General features: G+C 41.9%; 1 protein-coding gene across 7 annotated transcripts in view; it reads left to right on the forward strand.

Moving 5' to 3' along the window:
- TENM2 (teneurin transmembrane protein 2) overlaps positions 1 to 21,219 on the forward strand; it is a 1,067,650-nt gene that overhangs the window by 857,880 nt on the left and 188,551 nt on the right. For all 7 annotated transcript variants that reach the window (XM_055325563.1, XM_055325567.1, XM_055325564.1 and 4 more), the window contains one exon: positions 3,916 to 4,121. In XM_055325563.1, coding sequence (XP_055181538.1) covers positions 3,916 to 4,121 — 206 coding nt within the window. The remainder of the gene's footprint in view (positions 1 to 3,915; positions 4,122 to 21,219) is intronic.

Genomic DNA, 21,219 nt, shown 5'->3' on the forward strand with positions numbered 1-21,219 from the left:
CCAGAGTTCATTTACACCCCTATTCCTTTCCACAAAAGGTCCACGGTTGTTAAGTACCAGTATTAGGACCCGTGGCTTTTGGTTGTTAGTCTAAGGACCTTTCCACTATATTCCAGCTCTCCTAGTATGCTCATTTATTTATAAGATTTTACACAAAAGATAAATTAAGAGTTGACGCATGATTTTTGAAAATGATCCACAAGGAAGTTTCCTTTAAATAGTAAATTTCCCCATAAAGCTTTTGAGCTTTCGATTTCATTTTGGAAAAAAAAAGCCCATTACATGCAACTTTTCAAAGTAAATCTTCCTCAAGGCTCCCATTTTACCTAGTAGTCACAGGGTTTATGTTAAAACACCCCATGAGATAGGCAGGTAAAGCTTGATTCAGTTGAACAAGCATTTATAAATCACTCACAGTTTGCCAGGTACAAAACACAGAGAACCCAAAGAAGCATTTTCAGTTTTGACTGACCTCAGGGAGTACAGTGTCTAGTACAAGAGACTTAGGAAGGCAAGCAAAATCAATCATAGGACCAAACAATAGGTGTCGGACCCTACAGGACACTTAAGTGTAGATGGTGTGAACAATGAGAGAAGGAGCCTCTTTGTCTGGTGGTAGGAGTGAAGGTGGGGTGAAAAGAAAAAGAGCACATCATTGTGAAGGTGCAACTGACCTGAACCTTAACTTCAGGGCTACTTGGCAGGTGTATCGATAAAGTAAGCTAATTGATAAAATGGCTGTACCAGCTTCTGGAAAATCCCACCAAAAATCAGTAATGGGAACAGATTCTGACTACCAATTTTACACTTGTTCCCATAGTTAAGTGTATTTCAGAAAAGTTCAACACTCTCTCTATAATGATGGGTACATAAATACATAAACATATATATATATACACATATGCAGTATACATACATACATATCACATATCTATAAAATGTTTTTTTCTTTTAGAAAATTATTTCCTCTAAAAAGAAAGCCAGGTGCTTTTCCTTATAGTTTTTCATCTTTTAAATTTAATTAAATGGAACTAACCAGCATTTATTTTGCTATTATTATGTGGTAGGCCCTGTACAAGCCCTGTTTTGTGTAGTTCCATTTGTTGCTCCCCTCTATGAGACAGTTACAGTTATCATTTCTGTTTTATATTTTTTTAAAAAAGGAGGCCCAGAGAGGCTAAGCAAATTGCTAGAAGTCACACAGCAAAGAAGAACCAGAGACAGAATTTAAACCCAGCCCTGTCTGGCTGCAAAACCTGTACTCATCACCCACAGGTACTACCTCCTTTAGTGGATGGAACGTGAAAAAGGAGCATATGAAACCCTAGGAAGTGTGAATACTGAAAAGGCAGCCTGTACTCACTGGTAGTAGCAACTCATTTACTAAAGGCAGTGTCCTGAAGTTGGCTCTAGTAAAAGAACAGGGATCCCACTACTGTACAAACCAAACCCCTGAGGCTCCTTGTCTGAATCTCTCCAGAGCAACCACTCTCTGGCAGCTGGCTCCCTTGTGAATCTCTTGCATCCTCATTTGGCTTGACATTATCAAAATCCGTTTAGGTTTCAACAGTAGATTAGCGGGCTCGTGGGTGCTGATTTCCTGCTGCTTTTTCATATCCTGTCATTAACCCAGCAACCCCTGAAAGCCCAACAGACATGAAGGAAAGCCCATCTTATTAAGTTTAAAGATGAATAGTTTCTTTAAAATTCTTTTTTGTTTTAAATGAATTTCTTTAACCTGTTGCCACACTATGATTGCTGGAGTTACCTTTGGATCCTAAACTATTCTTCCCCAAGGGTCTTTTTTATTACACCCTTTCCTTACTGGGCCCTTTATATTATATCCCTTTCCCCCCAAAAGTTCTTAAGGTGGGGGGAAGAGAAAGTCTGCCAACAGCAGCATTTTTAAATACAAATTAGTTTCCAAATTATAATAATTAGAGCTTCTGATTAATGGATAATAACAAGTGTTTCCCCCTGGACATATCATTATTTCAGCAAAATAAACAACACTGTTTAGGCTGAGAGCCTTACAGATAATAATAATAACGATGATAGCTAATTTTTACTTAGGATTTTTGTTGTGCCTACAATTGTATGAAGGGCTTTGCCTGGATTAACTCATTAAATCCTCATAACAACCCTGTGAAGTAAATAATAGCGCCCCAACTATATAGATGTGGGAACTAAGACACAGAGAGCAAGTGCCAAAGCCAGGATTTGAACCAGGGCAGTCTCTGCCCAGAATCTCTGCTCTTCCATACTGTGTAGTATTCCTCCCCTACAGGGAAGTATTCCATGTGCATTATCCACATAATACATTTGAGAAATAAACCATCAAGTCCCATATAAAGGTCTGACCCACTGGGACTTACTAGTAGTTTCTTTCCTTCTTAATGATATTATGTGGTAAGAACTTCCAAACTTCTCCTTAGAAGCCTGTTCCTGGTCTTATTATTGTAGAGATCAAGAGTTTCTTTTTTAAAGTCCAAATCATTGTTTCTCCTGCTTTGTTTTAAGCCCTTGTTGACTTTTCATTTGATCTGCGATTGAGCTAAATAAAAATGAATCATTCCTTCTCTCATTTAAAAAAAAAACGGAGAAAAAAATAACTTCATACCCTCAAGTCATTTTGTGGTTTTCTTTTATAATTTAGATATGGAAAACCTTCAGAGATCTAAAAAATTTCACCTCTCCATTTTACAGATGGAGAAAGCGGCACCAAGGTCATTTACGAGTCTTGTCTTGATGCAGGGGCTAGATAGTAACACACCAGGTCCACTAAGTCAGACAGCTTCACTAACCCTTCGCGCCAGCCTTCAGCAATCCCAAGACCTCTCCTGACCGTCCAAACCTTTTGCACTGAATTGCAGCCAAATATAGATAAATATTTTCAGAAAAGCCCATCTGTTACAGAATGCAAAAGGGAGCTTAATTCCCATCCTTTGCCCATCAAACTAATGAACTTTTCCAATCCACAGGCCATCAAAGTAATCAATCAAAAAGTGAAGAGACTCCCAGAAATTCTTTCAGGAGTTCCAATTGAACAAATCACAAATGACCATTATAAAGTTAGGCTCTACCTAGGTCTTATTTCCATTTAAGGATCAGGAAAACTAGGCTCCCAGAGATTAATTTGCTTTCTTTGGGCAACTACTAGTAATTCCTAGTTCTTCCTTAATTCTGTGTCTGCAAATAAAACCACCCTCAGGAGTGTAGAAGGTACTAGCTACTTCAGTGTTATTAAGAAATCCCCTTTTAAAATAGGTATTTCTGCAACTCCTCTTATTAAAGTTCTGAAGGAAGCTGAATGTGGGCAACTAATATTTTCTATATAAGTAATTTCAAGCGCATTGATATCTTCATGAGAGAAATGTGATTTCCACATGATGCTTAGACCTCTCCTGCTAACTCAAGGAAGGAGTCACCCCCAATATTAGGTCAGTCTGAGATCAAGTCCTTATTTTCTGTTGTTATTTACTTTGGGCCAATTTTTGTTCACTGTTGCTTCCTTTTTTTTAATTTATGAAAATGTCAGTATATTGGACTTGTTTCTGGCTGGAAAGAATAATTAAAGGCTACAGGAATTAAATTTGGTGCCAAATTAATATCACTCCCCTCTCCCTTGCCGATCATTTTACACCCCAGCCATATTCGAGGTTGTTGGAAGCTTTACGTGTACTTCCTAGACTCCAGCTCTTACTGTATTTGATCAGTAACAAGCAATCACAGAAGTTTAGAAAGCATTGTGCCAGTATTTCACATGCCTTAGATTATGAGTTTGTACTTAAAGATGAACTTGCCATGAGTCTAATCTTCATTTTTTTTTAACTCCTGGCATGCAAATAAACAGAAACGTAGAATCAACAACTGTGAACAAATGTCACTGACTTAATGTCACTTCCTGTTTTCCAGTGCCCTGGTCATTGAAAAACAGCAGCATAGACAGTGGTGAAGCAGAAGTTGGTCGACGGGTAACCCAAGAAGTCCCCCCAGGCGTGTTTTGGAGATCACAGATTCACATCAGTCAACCCCAGTTCTTAAAGTTCAACATCTCCCTTGGGAAAGATGCTCTCTTTGGTGTTTACATAAGAAGGGGACTTCCACCATCTCATGCCCAGGTATGACTATGCTCAATATAACTATGACTTTAAAGAAATCACCACTCCCTACCCACTGGGATGGCTATCATTGAAAGCTGGACAATAACAAGTGTTGACAGAGATGTGGGGAAATTGGAACATTGATATATTACTGGTGAGAATGTAAAATAGTGCAGCTACTGTGGAAAAGAGTTTGACAATTCTTTAGAAAGTCAAACAGAATCACTGTGTGACCCAGCAATTCCACTTCTTCTAGGTATATACACACAGAGAACTAAAAGTGTTATTTCTCATAAAAACATATACGTGAATGTTCAGAGCAACATTATTCATAAGAGCCAAAAGGTGGAAACAACCCAAATGTTCATGAACCGATGAATGAATAAACAAAATGGGACCTGTGCAGTGAAGTATCATTCAACTATAAAAAGGAATCAAGTGTTGTTGTATGCTACAACGTGGTTGAATCTTGAAAGTATGGTACTAAGCGAAAGAAGCCAGATACAAAAGGCCACATACTATATGATTCCATTTACTGTCCAGAATAGGCAAACCCAGAGAGACAGAAAGGAGATGACTGATTGTCAGGGTTGGGGAAGAAGAAATTGGGAATGACTACTGGTAGATATGGGGTTTCTTTTAGGGGTGATATAAGTGCTCAGAAATTAGATAGTGGTGACAATTGTACAACATTGGAAATATATGAAAAAACTACTGAATTGTAAAATGGCATAATTTGTGTCATATGAATGGTATCTCAAAAAGAGAGAGAGAGAGAGACAGAACATTCCTACCTGGTGAAGTCAGTTTTGCTAGCCCTGGAGGTTAATCCCTGGGTATTTTAATTTCAAATATTCTAGTTATTGTGTTAATTTGTTAAAATACCAGTAGAAGACATCCCAGTGTATCTAAAAAGAGTTGTGTAACATTAACCAAAATTCAGCCATTTCACCGTAATTTCAATTCCTCCCTCTTCTGAGTTCCTTGGGACATCCTTGGCACTATGACAGTGAGATTATCCCCAGTGTTAGGAATGAAGAGATTGGATTAGGTTGGATTTCATTGTTTTTCCTCTCATCCATCCTTTAAATTGGCCTGATAGAGATTTTATTATATACACACCACTGGGGATAAATTAACCCCCACCTGGCGTGGTTTTCTTTTCCAAAAAGAATTGCATATCCTGAGAAAAACCAAGTAGAGCTTTCCTGCCTCATTTGCTTTCAAATCCAGCAAGTACATAAAGAAGTACATTAGGAAAATACCCCAGTGAAAGAAAAACTTCCTTAACTACCCATTATATCTAGTCAAAGATGACTTTAAAATGTGCTGGAAAGGTATTCATCTAGAAAATTGAATTGAAAGAATTAAAAGCTCTAAACCCATTGGCAAATGCAAAGGAGTGAGGCCACCATTTCTTTGTCTTTGGCTCAAGGCAGACATTGCTAATTGATGGCTGCACTTTCTCCTCAGTGAGCTCAGCAATCAAACACCTCCTGCAAAACCCTCAAGGCAGCCACTACCAACAGACCAGTGTTGGCTCTCAAAATGAAACTTACTTGCAATCCCATCTTTGCAACCTGAAAGTATCCAAGAATCAATATAAAGGACTAGGGGAAGGCTGTGGGAGTTTTTTGGTTTGTTTTCTGTTTATTTTGTTTTGTTACATTTTACCAATCACGGGCCATGTTATAGGGACCAATATGCAAAGTAGCAATCAATAAATCTCCATCCATCCATCCAGAAAAATATTTATTGGTTTAGGCACTGATTATTCAGAGACAAGTTAACATAGCCCCTGACCAAGCAGAACTCCTGATGCAAAAATTGCATCTGCTCGTCAAAGAGATTCACATCAAGAGAAAGAAAGTCAGCCGAGAGGAGTCCCTGTGGCATTTCTGTAACTTCTGGCCAGGCAGCAGGGTGCTGCTCTGGGAAGTTATGCAGATTGTGAGGTGGCGTCCTTGACCTTCAGGCTCCACTGATTCTACTACAGTACAATGAAGGACTTGCAGTAGTAAAAACTGCTTATTGGCCTTATTCGAGCAAATACGAGCATGCCTCTGGGCATAGCTGAGAATAACTTTCCCCTCAGCTGGTTGGATGCAAGGAGCTGGAGAAAAATGCTTCTTCCCTGACACTGTTCTAAAGCACTGTTATCCCCCTTCCCTTGCATGCTCTGAACAACTAGTATCATGGAAAAGCAAATGATCATGGCAAGTCAAGTAGATAACTCTCTGTAACTGAGTGATAGTGGACAGCAGGCAGAAACATACTCTACCCAGTTTCCCTGCTGTTCTGACATTCAGGACTCAAACCCTCAATGACAATGTCTTTTCTTCTTTTGTGGCTACACCACACTGTCCATCTCCTGCCAGGCTAGTGATTGTTCTAGCGGTCGTCCTCTCAAAATAGCTCCACTCCAGGGACAGCCTCATCACAGTTCAAGGGAAGGGAAATGAATAGGCATGGGCTGCTGTACCGTGAGGGTTTCAGTCCAGCTGCCAATTTGGGAGTTTAGCGTGTGTTAGGGGGTCAAGTAAGCGAGGCACAGTGCAGATGCTTAGAAATGCACAAGACAGGTACAATATAGGGGTGCTTCTTAAAAAAAAGAAAAAGAGAAAAAACTGACTCCCTGCACATTCTCACATTCAGTCACTGTCATTACATGCATTCATGTCCATTTGATGAGCTACATTTCCTTGAGGAGATGGCGCTTAGCTCCTTGCAGGGATAGGTGACTAACTCACATCTCAAACCTTTATAGAATTTCTCATTTCTATTGGCAGATCCTATCAAGGAACATAAGTTCTATGGGGATTGGCAGTCTAGCCAAGGTGACTCATTTGAGCTGGAGAGAGAGAAAGAGAAAGGGATAGGGAAGGGGGATGACTATGAAATTCTATTGGCTGTGTTGCATGAAATAGCTATGCTTAAATTTTATTGAGTATCATACTTTGACCAAGAGCCTACGAGGTTTAGTATTCTTGTCCAAGGATATTAAATACAGAGGAGAATCCTTTCTTACCCGCTTTAATTTCTCAAGAATCAGAGTGAGTCCCAGTTGATTTTTTGAATGTGGCTTTTTACAATAATAGAGAGGCAACATGGTATAGGGGGGACGTCCTGGAATTGGAGAACTCAGATTGGAGGCTCTGCTACATATTAACCAGGAGAACCTTAGACCTAGCCCTTCACCTCTTTTAGTTTCTATCTGTCTACCTGTGTTACCTGGCTCACAATGCTGTTGTAATTACACCACCACAACAAAGGTAGAACAGGAAACCTCTTTGTAAACTAAAGTACAATGTAAAGATATCATATATAATTGTCTTGTGTTACTAAGAAACTCCATGCGGCCCTAGCAAATACTGCATATAGATGAGCAATGATGTAATTGTGGTTTTTTAAAGTAAAATTAATTTTTTAGTGTTTTCTTCCTTCTTAGGAAAGAACAAGCTATTTTTTCATTGTAGAAAAAAATTTCAAAACAGAAACAAAATGAAGCAGAAACACCCATAATTTGAAGCAGTCTCCTTTTGGTAAATGTTTACGTATGTTTCTGCTATAATAAAATCTATCAGTTGCAGGAGAAAAAAAACCCACTAAGAATCTAAATGGCTTAAAATAACAGAAGCTATTTTTTGTGTGCCAGGGGTGATTTTTGCCCCCAACCCAGATGCATTTGGCAATGTCTGGGGATATTTTTGGTTGTCACACTGGAATAGAGTTGCTACTAGCAGCTAATGGGTCAAGCCTAGGGATGCTGCTAAACACACACAGGACAGCCTACACAACAGAGAATTATCCCTCCCAGATTGTCAGTGTTCCTGGAGTTGGGGAACCCCACATCACATGTTCACATGGATTAAAGAAGACTTGGTGCAATGTCAGGATCACTCAAGGACACAGACCTATAGAACTTCCACTACCAGGAAAATACTAGTTCCCTGTAGCAAAGGAGGGAGAAGGTGGTGAACTGTGGACCAATCCCTGAATACTTCTACTTGGAAGTGACACATATCTCTTAAGCCCTTGTCTTACAGACTGAAGAAGTCCTATCCTAACTTCAGTGGAGCAGGAAATACAATCTTTTTTTTTAACATTTTATTTATTTATTTGACACAGAGAGAGAGAGAGAGACAGAGAGAAAGAGCACAAGCAGGCGGAGTGCCTGGCAGAGGGAGAGGGAGAAGCAGACTCCCTGCTGAGAAGGGAGCCCCATGTGGGGCTCCATCCCAGGAGCCTTGGGATCATGATCTAAGCCAAAGGCAGATGCTTAACCGACTGAGCCACCTAGGTGCCCTGAAATATAATCTTATGTTCACCCTAAGACATGAAACACTAGATAAATCAACGGAAAACCCTACTCACTTACAACAAAATGTTGGGACACCTGTCCTTGTGCCTAGCATTTGTGTACACCCTTAATTCTTTCCTGAAAGTAAACCTTTGAGGACCTACCATGAATTACCATACTGTCCTTTTGCAAGTCCGCACCAGTTACACTCCTTACACACCTACCTCCCAGCAGTACTGTGGTGTTGCCCATTTTATTTGCCTGAACACTCACATAAACTGAGTTTATCATTGTTTAATATTTGTCCATTTGAAAGGTGGCTATTATATTGTCTTTTAAATGCAGCATTTTGACACCCTGCATTGCAATTTTTAAGACCTAGACAAAAACAAAACAAAGTCAATACAAGCCATTCTCAACTGACTGATTCAAATTCTTACAGCGATGGTGCGTGAGGAAGCCTAGTGCATCTTGCCAGGTATTTGAAATCGTACAAACTGTGTCAGATTTGCTCAGCCCCAGTTCTAGAAAGGAAACCAATCAGAGTTGAAGCAGTAATAATAATCTGACCTGGCTACAGTGCTAGGCATCAAAGGAAATTTCAGAGGTTGTTGTGAAGTCAGGGTCTGGGGTGGTTAAGGCGGCAAGCAAGTTTGCTTGACAGTTCATCACTGATTGCTACTGATATGTCAAGCCAAGTAAAATCCTTTGTGAGAACAAGTCAATAATCGGCAAATGAGGTACATGATTAACCTGAGACAACAAGATGCACTTACCGCTTGGGAGCCCTGCTGAGACTCACCTTCTCCACAGTCCTGTTTAGCAAATATTAAAAATGCCTATTTCATCACTCAGACTGATGGAGCCATGAGCTCAGTGACTTACAGAGGCAACTTGGAAGCAGAGGGTGGGCTTGCAGCTCTAGCAGGGTCCTTAGAGGGAGATGCTAGGGATTGCACAGCACTAAGATAGGAGCAGTCGCTGTTCACCCCGAGTGCTTTGCACTGAGATATGTCTGTGGAATGGGAAGCAGAACTAGCAACTAGACACATTAAACAATAGAGGACTATTTAAAAGACCACCGATTCCTCCAGGATCACAGGAAATACTTGCGAATCCAGGAGACAGAGCATGTGTGGACCAAGATAAAATGAGCTGAGCACACATTCCTATTTGTCTTCATCAGCAGAATTCCCTTAAATGACATTTTTTAAAGCAAATTTATAGATGGCAATTAGTGATGTTAGCTTTTGCCCCCTTGGGTTTATCCCTTTCTAATTCAGAGCCTTTTCTGAAAACGAACTCTCACTTTTCTTTGTCCCCTTCTCTCTTACCCAAGTATGGATACGGCTCATGGCTTCAATCAGAGATGGGACTGGCCAGGTCCCTGGGACATGGGGACACTGAGTGCTCTGAGCACCCTGCTTCTCTCACCATGCTGCCATCTCTGCACCCTCGCGGTGCCCTCTGACCAGTCAGATGGATCTCCCTGGACTTTACCCTTCCCTGTGGAGCTGTGAACTTCACGCAGCTTGCATAGCACATCACATAATGATTTAACTGCATTTTGGAGGGAAGCATATTTTTACAGGCCCGTTTTTCAGACCTTTTCTTTCCCAAAGAATTTGAGTTATGGAGAAAGATTTTGTGAAACCAAGGGAGACTTGGTTTCTTCTGTATTGTACTAAAAGTGCTTTTGGAAAGGTCTTTCTCAGGAGACCCCTTGGGATTATCTGGCACATCCTAATAGGAACCAAGCTGCCACTTAAATGAGTAGGTGCCCTACTGGGCAGCCACCAAGCAGAGCTAAGGAGAAATCTCCAGGGACGCTTGAGTTTTACAAGAGAGCTGGTGTTGAGGGGAGTGCACGGGAGAACACTGTGGATGTTTTTCAAGAAGAGTAATGCTTAAGAACATGGAACTCAGGGAGAAAGACAGAAACAAGGAAGAGAGGGGTGAATTAGATGGGACAGCACCACGTTGCATATGTAGACTGAACAGACTCTCAGAGGCTCTGTAATTCAGGAGTTTGCAAATTTTCTAGGCAAAGACTTTTATCTCCAAGTGAGATCTTACGTAGAACCCCATAAATAAAATAGATAAAAGCAGCAAGTTTATTAGCATAAAGTATATAGTTCAAATCCATACTTACTGTAATGTTAACCTCGGTATCTGTATGTTTACTATATGTGTATAGAGAGAAAAAACTCCCTACACAGAGAGAGACCCAGGGATAGAGACTAAACTCATGAGGATGGTCACCTCTCGGTGTAGGTTAGGAGAACAGGACTGAGAATTAGGTTCAAAATGTACTTCCTTTTATCCATAATAAAATATTAACAGTAAAACAAACTCCCTTCTCACCTCCAGCATACACACACAAAGATTGGAAATAAACATGACAAAATGTTAACATTTATTTCTCTAAGTGGTTCAAATATGGATATTTGTTACCATATTCTTTATACCTTTCTTAAATTTTGTAATGTCTCTCTCTTTAAGAAAAGTGCATTTGTGACAAGCTTGAATCTATATTGAGTAAAATAAGCATTAGGAAGATATATATGCTAACAGTAATCTTATATCACTCTCAAGATTCAATTTATTTATATACTGTGTTTCATTTGCACTGTTTTGAGAAAAATCACAATGAATATATGTACGTAGTTGCAAATCACAGCAGTATTTTCTTTAATCATTTCCTTTACAAGCTCTGACTACTCTTCAATTAAATTGATCCACAAGCTTGAAAGAGGAGCAATAGGAAATAATTGTTTCGAGGCTAAATCACTTAAGATATCTAACAACTATTCACACCCCTTGCCTTAAATACAGAAATAGAGTGGTTGCACCCTAAACTTAAAATTAGCTCTGAAAGTCTCTTCACTAAAATACACACACACGTATATATAGAGAGATATAGATACATAGAGATATAGATAGCCTTTATGGGACATGGTACATGTTCATTTGAAATTGCACTCCTGATTTCACATTCTGGTACGAACTTATATTTCTGCTCTGCATGGCATCTGGTGGAACAGAATCCACCAATGCAGTTGCTTATACAACTTTATCTGAGCAAACACACATCAGTGTGCATTCAAAGAAAGCCGCTCATAGCTCGATAAGCTTTCTAATAAATGAGAGTTACAGAAGTTCAAGTCTATGTTCAGAGATATTAGGAAAAGCTTTATTCCAATATATTCACAAAAATTAATGGCTTTTAAAATATTAACTGAAGCCCATTTTAGGTTAAGAGTGTTTCGTAAGGAAGCAAAAGTTGTCGCAAGACAAAAATATTCATTAATCGTCTGATCACTTATAAAAATGTTCTCCACTCAGAGCTCCCTCCCCATTTAACACTAGCTATGGTAATAATAGTTAGCATTAGCTGGGAGCTCAATGTGCCAGGGACTGTTTCCTGTGAATTATTTTATCCTCATGACAACCCACTGAGGTAGGTACTCTGAGAAGTAGTCCCGTCTTTTCATGCGAAAGAACAGAGACAGAGTTCAGAGCTGCAAAGCTGCTACGTACAGGGCATAGCGGTCAGACCCCTTTTTTCCCTCCTCTCTGGTAGGTGCTCTTTCCCAGGAGCATCCTGCACAAAATATAATGTAAACACCATCACTGATGGAATACACCTAAAACTCCTGCCCCAGATAGGAATTTCATTAAGTCAGTGAAAGTGGTGCCAGAGATCAGCTTTAAAGTGCCAGGGGAAGCCTTGGTAAACATGCATCTGGCTGAGGTAACACAGCTAAATATGCAGTGGCAAGAAGTAACAAGGTGACAAAATCGACACTTCCAAGAGGACAATTATAATAACGTAAAGAGAGGTCCTAGGACGTTTGACAAAGACGTTCAGTGTGTTTACAGAAATATCCCTTTTGATTGTGTTACACCAGTCAAGCTGAAGTGATGCTGTATTGTTCTCGAGTATTCCATCGATTTGGAGATGCACATAATGCTCATCTTTGACATCTCTGAAACCAGGATGTGTTTTGCAATCGATGAAGCTGAGGGAGACAATGAAATGTTTGCCATCACATTTTTGTGTGTGGAGAAAACTAAATGTGCATTCTAACACTAAGAGTATGGTTGCTAATATAACCTGAATTTTCCTAAGTCTGAGATAAAAATAACTTGTTCATAATTAGAGCTTCATCCTTCAAGGTAAAATCCTAATCGTGTTCCCATTTGTTAAGGGCATTCATTTTAAGTGGCCTTTTATTAATTCCAGATACCTCAGATAATAGATCCTATTGTACATATCAAGTCAGTGTGGGGATTTAAATATAATTTTTAAAACACATAACTATACAAATAAAAATAAAACTTAAGTAAACATTCTGTGGAATGCCAGTGCTGCTGTTCCCAACCCAGACAAGCATGGGCAGAAAAGTATGGACCAGTCCAGACCACCTGGTCTTGAATTTCAACCTCTAGTACTTTGAAGCTGTATGGCCCTGGATAAGTCACTCAGCCTCTCTGTGCTTCCATTGCCTCATCCATAAAATGGAGACAGTAATATTACACATTGTTAGCATCGTGAGACTTAAATGAGGTGATCTTTATAAGGCACTTGGAACTGTGTTGGCACATAGAAATGATATAAGCTACTATTACTGTGTTTTTCAAAGCATCTGTTAACACAAGCCCCTAAACAAACAGTACAAAACAAATTTCAGTTTTTTAAAACAATAACCATTACTTGTGTTTTTCTCATTATAGAAGCAATATATGGTGATGCTAGGAAAAACAGAAAACAACACTTTTTAGTATATTTTCCAGACAGTTTTCCATTCACATATAGCAATCATTTTTACAAATACAGGATTATACCATGCATGCAGGTTTTACCTTGATTCTTTGCATAAAGATAGGTAGAGAACCTTTTTCTAAATCTGAATATTCTTCCATAAACTCATTTCAAATGCTTCAAAAGTAGTCCATTCTAAAGATTAAATTTTTTAACCAATCTCCTTTTTTCAGCATTATAATCCTACTACAGTAAACATCTTTGCAGGTTTATGTTCATGTATTTTTTAATAATTTCCTTACGATGAATTCTTAAGAGTGGAATTGGTAGCACAAAGGATTTACAATATGTCAAACTTTTATAACAATAATAATAGGCATAAGAATAGCTGACATTGACTGCTTACCATGAGCCTGGCCCAACTCCTAATGGCCCTCAGAGGTAGGTGCCTTTACTGCCACTGGCTTAGGGATTAGAGAGTGGAGATTCAGAGAGCTGAAGTAACTTGCCCAAGGTCACACTGCTGCCTGGTAAAAGACTGAGACCATGCCCTGAGAGAAGCTGTCCAGTGCCTGTGATTCTGTTCCTCTTCAGTGCTTGGGAAGTCATTTAGTGACTGGACACATTCCCAGATCACTCCCCCTCTTCAGGGATATATTTGATTTATTTTCACAACTAGCCCACATAAGACCCTCCCATTGATCTTGGGAAGGCAAGGAGCCAAATGTGACATTTTTGGTAAGCCATTGGCTAAAGACCATAAGATGGGGATGTGCAATAAATAATAACTCACATCAGCAAGGCACTGAGAGCTAAACCTCTATTTTCCTGGCCTTGTGCTAGAGGTTCTGTGCCTATTGGAATAGCCTTGAGATGTTCATCATTTTCACTGAACTTGACCTCTACACTGTGGCTCACTTGGTCTTCAGAGCAATACCTCCTGCCCTTCTCCAGGGTTGTATTGAAAGGCAACATGATAAGGGCATGAGCATGTGGGAAGACAAAGTATGAAATCAATCCATCCATGCATTCAACAAATGTTCATTGAATGTCTATAGAGGGGATACAGATATGAAAGGTACTGGCCCTACTTTAAGAGATGGGAACCTGACAAGTTAAGTGACAAAGGCAGCATGATGTAGGGAGGGCCATGAGAGACAGAACCAGGTTCAAGACAACTGACATTCTCAAATTGACCTGCTCTGGGTTTGAATCTTATTTCTGCTATGTAGTAGCTGAATGTTTATGGCCAACTCTCTCTAGATTCAGTTTCACCATCCATGAATGAGGACTATACCTCATCAGGTTGTTGTGAGTATAAATGAGATAATGCCTAGCAAATAGTAAGCACCCTGTGGAGATCAATCAGTCAATCAATCTGATTGGTCTTACAAACCTTACAGATCACTCACAGGTTACTTAGCAACCAGCAGACTCTACAGGAAGACTGGAAAGGCCTCTGGCCACAAGCAGCATGGGTGCACAGACTGAGTTTTATTTAGATGGTCCTCCTCAAGCCCCTAATCTGGATTGCAAAGATCAGGGTCTTCCAACTCGAGCAAGTGATTCCTGTCCCATCTCAATCATTTTGTAAATCTGTGAGGTGGCAGGGTATTGGGATACTTCCCCTGGAGCACAATGCACACTACATCCAGCCATATTCAGTCCAAGCACAGCTCTCCATGGGATGGAATAGGATGGACAACGTGCCTCCTGCTACCTCTTTTGTCTGTTTCCTGAAGCCGATGCCATATAACATTTATAAAATTTATGCTTGCCCCTCATATAATAAACTAATTAAATGTTAGCTATAATGATTATTAAATAGTTGGGTACAAGAGGTTTAAAAGCATAAAAGTAGGTCACCAAATGTAACCTGTGTGGGATTTTAGGGTATTTTCCTAGAGGAGATGTTAAGCAAGCAGAGTCTCAGAAGGCGAGTTAAGCAGATAAAGAAAGAGAAAAAGAGAGGAGAAGATCTTTTCAAGCAGAGGATAATGAAGATACCCCTTGTTATGTGCAATGTCTTGAAGCTTCATATGACCAAAAGCTGTGCTTTTCTTTAGCCATCACTCACCGAGTGTATAGCTTTTCCTCTGAGCAGTGGCTCTTACAAGACCAGGGGTGACCAAGGAAGATCACCCCTCTGGAAGTTTAGAGCTTGTGACCTTGTATTGAGTCAGCCATGTACACAGCCCCAGCTAGAAATACATGTTAAATCAAAGGAAGAAGTGACCCCACACCACAAAGCTCTGAGTAATCCTTGTGAGTGGGAAAAGGTACTGAAGGAAGGGCTTGAGAAGAGATCAGGATTTAGAGTTTTCAACTGTTTCTCCTTCTCAAAAATGTCATGTGAAATGGTTAACAATTTCCCAGGGAGATCTTGTCTTCAGATAGATCCATCATTCTGCCAAAGGCAGGCCATAACACTGGAATCCACATTAACTGAGCACCTACTATGTGCCATGTATCAGGGGCTACAGCAGTGAACAAGGCAGAGCTGGCCCTCCCCCTGTGTGGCTAGTGGGCACTGGTATTAAGACCACCCACTCCCAAGAATTCCCAGGAAGGGCCAACCACCAGGGAGTGCATGGTCCCTGCCTTGTCCTGGCCTCATTGTTTCAGGTGTTTCTTTGTTTCCCTTGGAAACCCACTATGGAAGAACTAGATGCCTGGGTGGCTCATTGATTGGGCATCTGCCTTTGGCTCAGTTCATGAACCTAGGGTCCTGGGATTGAGTCTGGCATCAGGCTCCACACAGGGAGCCTTCTTCTCCCTCTGCCTATGTCTCTGCTGATCTTTCTGTGTCTCTCATGAATAAATAAATAAAATCTTAAAAAAAAAAGAGAGAGAGAGAGCTGCAGGGAGAGTCAGGCTGAGCTGCTCACCATGTTACCCTTTAGTAGTGGTAATTAATCCATCTCTATTCATTTGTTATACCCCTATTGCATCCTTCAATACCAGAGACATTCAAAACTTTAAACTTAAAAACCACAATTTTAGGCTTGAGACATGAAGGAGAGGGAAATTGGCAGAACCCATAATCTACTCATCTTCAGCCAGCAAACCACCAAAGCCACTGCCGAGCCAAAAGGGGCCTCATAGGAACCAGGCACGGTGAACACACCAAGAGAGAATTTCCATCCTCACTCCCTCCACTCCACTGTTCTGGCCCTCTTGCTCTCCCTCAGTCATGCCAAACTCACTGTCTCAGAGCATTTGGATGGGCTGTTCTCACTTCGGAATGTTCCTCCCCCAGGTAATCACATGGCTCCTTCCTTCCTTTTGTCAGGCCTCTGCCCAACGCTATGCCCTCAGCCCTCTCCTAACAAGGGAATCTAAAACTGGATACTCCTTTTCACTTTATCACATAGCCTGCTTTCTTTGTCTCACATCAATGTAATATAGGTATAATTTACAAGCCACACAATGCACACATTTTAATTATATGATTTGATTCTTAAAATGTGAAGACTGCATCTGTCTGAATAAGCACCACCACAGTCATGATTTAGAACACTGCCACCACTCAGAAGCCCCCTGTGCCCCGTGCCTACTTTGTCCTAGCCCCACCCCCTACCCCCATCTGCTTTCTGTCTCTAGAGATAAAATTTATCTTCTCTAGAGTTTCATAAACAGGAAACCCTGTGCTCTTTTGTCTTTGGCCTCTTTCACTTAGCATAATGCTTGTGAGATTCACCCATATTGTTGTATTATCAGTGGCTTATTCCTTCTATTGCTGAATAGCTTTCCAGTTGCATGGATAGACTGTAATTTGTCTATTCAATTGTTGATTGGCATTTGGGTTGTCTTTGATTTTCCTTCATTTTTATTCAAAGCTCCCATCACTCCCTGGCATTCTATGCCCCTATGGTAACATCAACCTCTGGAGGCCAGAAACCTTGTCCACAGGACTCACACTGGAGCCCCAATGCCCAGAGCAGGGCCAGACACGTAGTCAGTGCTCAGTATTTGTTGAATGCACTATTTTCACATCCATTTCCCTTTGTAAGATAAGGCCTGGGCAAGGCACACGCTTACAAGCCATGCTTCAGATCTCTCTCTTCTATGAACCCCAATCTAGAAAACTTTAGGCCTTCCAAGTGAAGCCCGATGTTAGCACCAAGATCGGGCTAAGTGTGTCTGCATCCTGTGAGCCTGTCTCTGGTTCTGAATTCCTATGGCTTATTCTTCTTGTATCACTTGAGCCTCACCTTCCTGCCCTGTGACATCCAAGAATGTTGCTCACTCTCTTTGCTCGTTGCCAGAAGAAATTTGGCCACATCTCCCCTTAGTTTTCTTTTTACCTTGGATTTGGGAATGTGAGGAGGGAGTCAGGGGAAGAGGCCGCCTTGTGGCTTGGGGAGTCCCAACACATTGCTGTTGGACCCTCTATTCCCTATACCTCTTTCTAGCACCCTCCACTTCCAGTAACCAACCAAATTCTTCCTTTGTCTGTTTAGGAAAGTCCTGCCCACACCCACAGTCCTTGGCCTCTTACTTTCTGCTCTAAGCAGTTGGTTAAAGGACTGTTTTCCCCAATGAGAGTAGTAAAACTGTTCCCTCGTTACACATGGGCAGGTACCCCCTAACCCACGGGCACCCAGGCTTTTGTCTTGGCACAACAACTTCACAAGAGGAAAGAGATACTCTAGGCCAAAGAAATGAGATTCAAAAAAATAAGTTGTTTGTGCCAAATATTTTTCTGTTTACACACCTACTTCTCCTGCTAGAAACTCTGCAGGCTTCTTTGGGAGCACTACTATGTCATTAAAGGTCTTCCTGCCCCCAGACCCATAGCAAACGTTCTCCCTCCTGGGAACAAGAGAAAAATACCTTGTCCTCCCTCCAGATGAGCGAGGCTGGCCAACACCAGGTACCAGCTGCCTATCTGCCACATTGAGCAGTCTGTAATGCAGTGGGTTAAGGGAATGCTCTCTGAAGCTGACTACCTGCATGTGGATCTCAGCTCCACCACTTACCAACTCCAGAACAAGTTAAGTTACCTCCCTGTGCCTCAGTTTCCACATATGCAAAGTGGGGGTGGTGAGTCCTATTCAGTAGGGCTACCATAAGCATTGAATAAGGTAGTACATGTGAATCACCAAGATCAGTGCGTGGCCTCATTAAATGTTCCCTTGTGGTGCCATCTGCATAGTTAGCAAACAAAAGTACAGGGAAACTACAGAGTGTTGACTAAAATTTCCTAAAAACTTTCCTACAGAGGTTTCATCTTCTCAGTAGTCCCATCACCAACCACCCCACCACTGCCATGTTGGTACAGACTTCACTCCAGTACCATTTCCTTTGAGCTTACATATTTTTCATTCATTCAGTCAATACCTTTGCTGAGCACCAACCATATGCCAAGCACTGGGGATCTGTGTTGAATAAAACAGACAAGTCTCCCACTCTTCAGAGGTATTTTTTTTAAGATTTTATTTATTTATTCATGAGAGACAGAGAGAGAGAGAGAGAGAGAGGCAGAGACACAGGCAGAGGGAGAAGCAGGCTCCATGCAGGGAGCCTGATGTGGGACTCGATCCCGGGTCTCCAGGATCATGCCCTGGGCTGAAGGCGACGCTAAACCTCTGAGCCACCCGGGCTGCCCTCTTCAGAGGTTTGTATCCAAGAAGAACAAGATGGACTATAAATCAAAAGATAACAAGTTGTGGGTTTTTTTTTATTTTATTTATTTATGACAGTCACACAGATAGAGAGAGAGAGGCAGAGACACAAGCAGAGGGAGAAGCAGGCTCCATGCACCGTGAGCCCGACGTGGGATTCGATCCCAGGTCTCCAGAATCGCGCCCTGGACCAAAGGCAGGCGCCAAACCGCTGTGCCACCCAGGGATCCCGGTTTTTTTTTTTAAAGAGCATGCATCTTTGCTGAAGACAGAAACAAGCAGTGGTTGAGGCATTTGGAATAGGAGGTCAGGGACGCCTACTCTGAAGTTGCCGTGCATAGGCCGAGGCAGGATTGACAGGAAGCAGGCAGGTGTGAGATCAAGGGGAAGAGTAGTCCGGGCAGAGGGAATACCTCATGCCAATAGCTCATGCAGAATACCTGAATCTGCAATGAGTTTGGCAAGTTCCAAAAACAAAGAAGAACAGGGCTGGAATACAAGGGCAGGGAAGTTTGGAGGTAGGCAGATGGAGTTTATAGACCAGGGAGAGCCAACACCCAGCGAAGTCATCCCCTCCTTTCCTGACATCCTTTTTCATCTACCAGTGGGACATCTCCCCATCCTCAGGTGCCCAGCCTGTTTCCAAGGCTCGCCCTGACACTGCTGGGCTAGGCCTTCCTCCCCCTTCTCTGCTCAGCAGCATCTTTAGGAGGTTTGCACACAGGTCAACCACAGATATTATGGCAGCAGCAGCCAGGTTTTTAGAAAACTTGAAACAACCTCCCATAGTTGTTAAGACTCAAGCAACTGCAAGTTCAAGTCTGTGCATGACCACCAACTACCATCAATGGCACTGGGTATATGACTTTACTTCTCTCACAGCCATTACTCTCTCCTGGGAAATGGGGATGCAAATACAATTTCTGGGAGGATGGAATGAGATAGCATATGTCAGCCTTTGCCATCATGCCTGGCACATAGCCAATGCCCAGAAAAATAATAGACTCTTACTATTTTTGATGATTACTTTTCCCACTGCTACAGGAGGACATGGAATGGAAGAATCAGGGGTTCCACCCATGTAGATGTATTCTCCCACAGTTCCTTATTTTACAGAACTATGCTTGGATCCTCTCTATCTTCCTTCTGCTTAATCCTTATCTGTGGGGTCTTGTACAATGCATTATTTTGGTCTGCAAATCCAGGTGGCATGTCCTGTCCAGAATCTAGGAGCTCATTCTCCTAACTGGTGGGCAAGCAGCCCCAGCAGCACACAGCTGGGCCTAGCAGCATCTAGTTAGTGACTCAGACACTGTAAGTCGGAACTGAGCTGGCGTCCTGAACAAGACCAGCAGGGCCGCACTAAGGGAAGCTAGCCCCTGGAGGAGCACGGCCCTGATGCTCTCATCCTTGCACGCCCCCCCTTAGCACTCAGCCTCTTTGAAGGAGAGAAAAGAAAGCATGCGGAACTTTAATGAGGAATCAGCTGGGTGCACTTCGCCACAGGCCTGGCTGGAGGCAGAAGATGAACAGGTCCCCATGAGTGACCCAAGGCTGCCAATCGTCACTGGATGTGACCAGAGACCCTGTGGTAACGTGGCTTCAAGCAGCCCTCACTCAAACATGCTGCTTCCCTGCAATACTACCAACTGCTGAGCGTGCCCTGCCATCTGAGGTAGAATCAACATCAGACGTTGGGAGGCCAGAGATGCTGCCAGCACGGAACAAGGGAGCGGCAGGCTGTCCATGGGAAATGTCAACGTTTATTGCTTTTCCTGTCCACATCGACCCTCAGCAAGCAGACATTCGAGATGGCAATAAAGTTATTTTCCCCCTTCTCGGGTCCTGGACCCAGTAATAACATCTTCCTGAAGGGCAATGAGTCTGTCTTTAACCTTGCCCTCTTTGGCAGGTGTGTTATCGGTGCGGCCTCCAGAAGCATCTCTTGGTGGCATACTACCTGCCTAGAGATGCTCTCCCTTCCGGGAGAGTGGCAGGCCCCACTCAATGGTCCAGCCTCCTTTGCTGTCTCCTGCAGCTTTTCCTGCAAACCCACTAAGTTATCTTAATTACCATTCCTCCTTGGTCTCTGCCAAGAAGTGGGGCAGATTTATAATTGGATCAGTCAAATATTTGCTGTGGTTTATTTTTTGCCTCTCAAGTGCTCGTAAAAGTTGCATTTTTCTGCTACTTTTGGTATGACTGATTACTCCAAGGCACAGCCCTCACACTGCATGCCAACACAGGTTATTTTTCAAAGGCCAAGGAAAAAGAGAGAACTGGGGGTAGAGTGTGTTTATTTTGGGTTATTGCGCTATCACCCTCTGGGTGACTTTATTGCCGCGTCAAGAGAGACAGGCTACCTTGGGAGACACTTTCTCCTGCAGCCAGCCTATGCACACATACATCCCCTACTGGGATCTG

This window comes from Nyctereutes procyonoides, unplaced genomic scaffold (genome assembly GCF_905146905.1).
Source record: "Nyctereutes procyonoides isolate TBG_1078 unplaced genomic scaffold, NYPRO_anot_genome, whole genome shotgun sequence".
Classification (NCBI taxonomy): domain Eukaryota; kingdom Metazoa; phylum Chordata; class Mammalia; order Carnivora; family Canidae; genus Nyctereutes; species Nyctereutes procyonoides.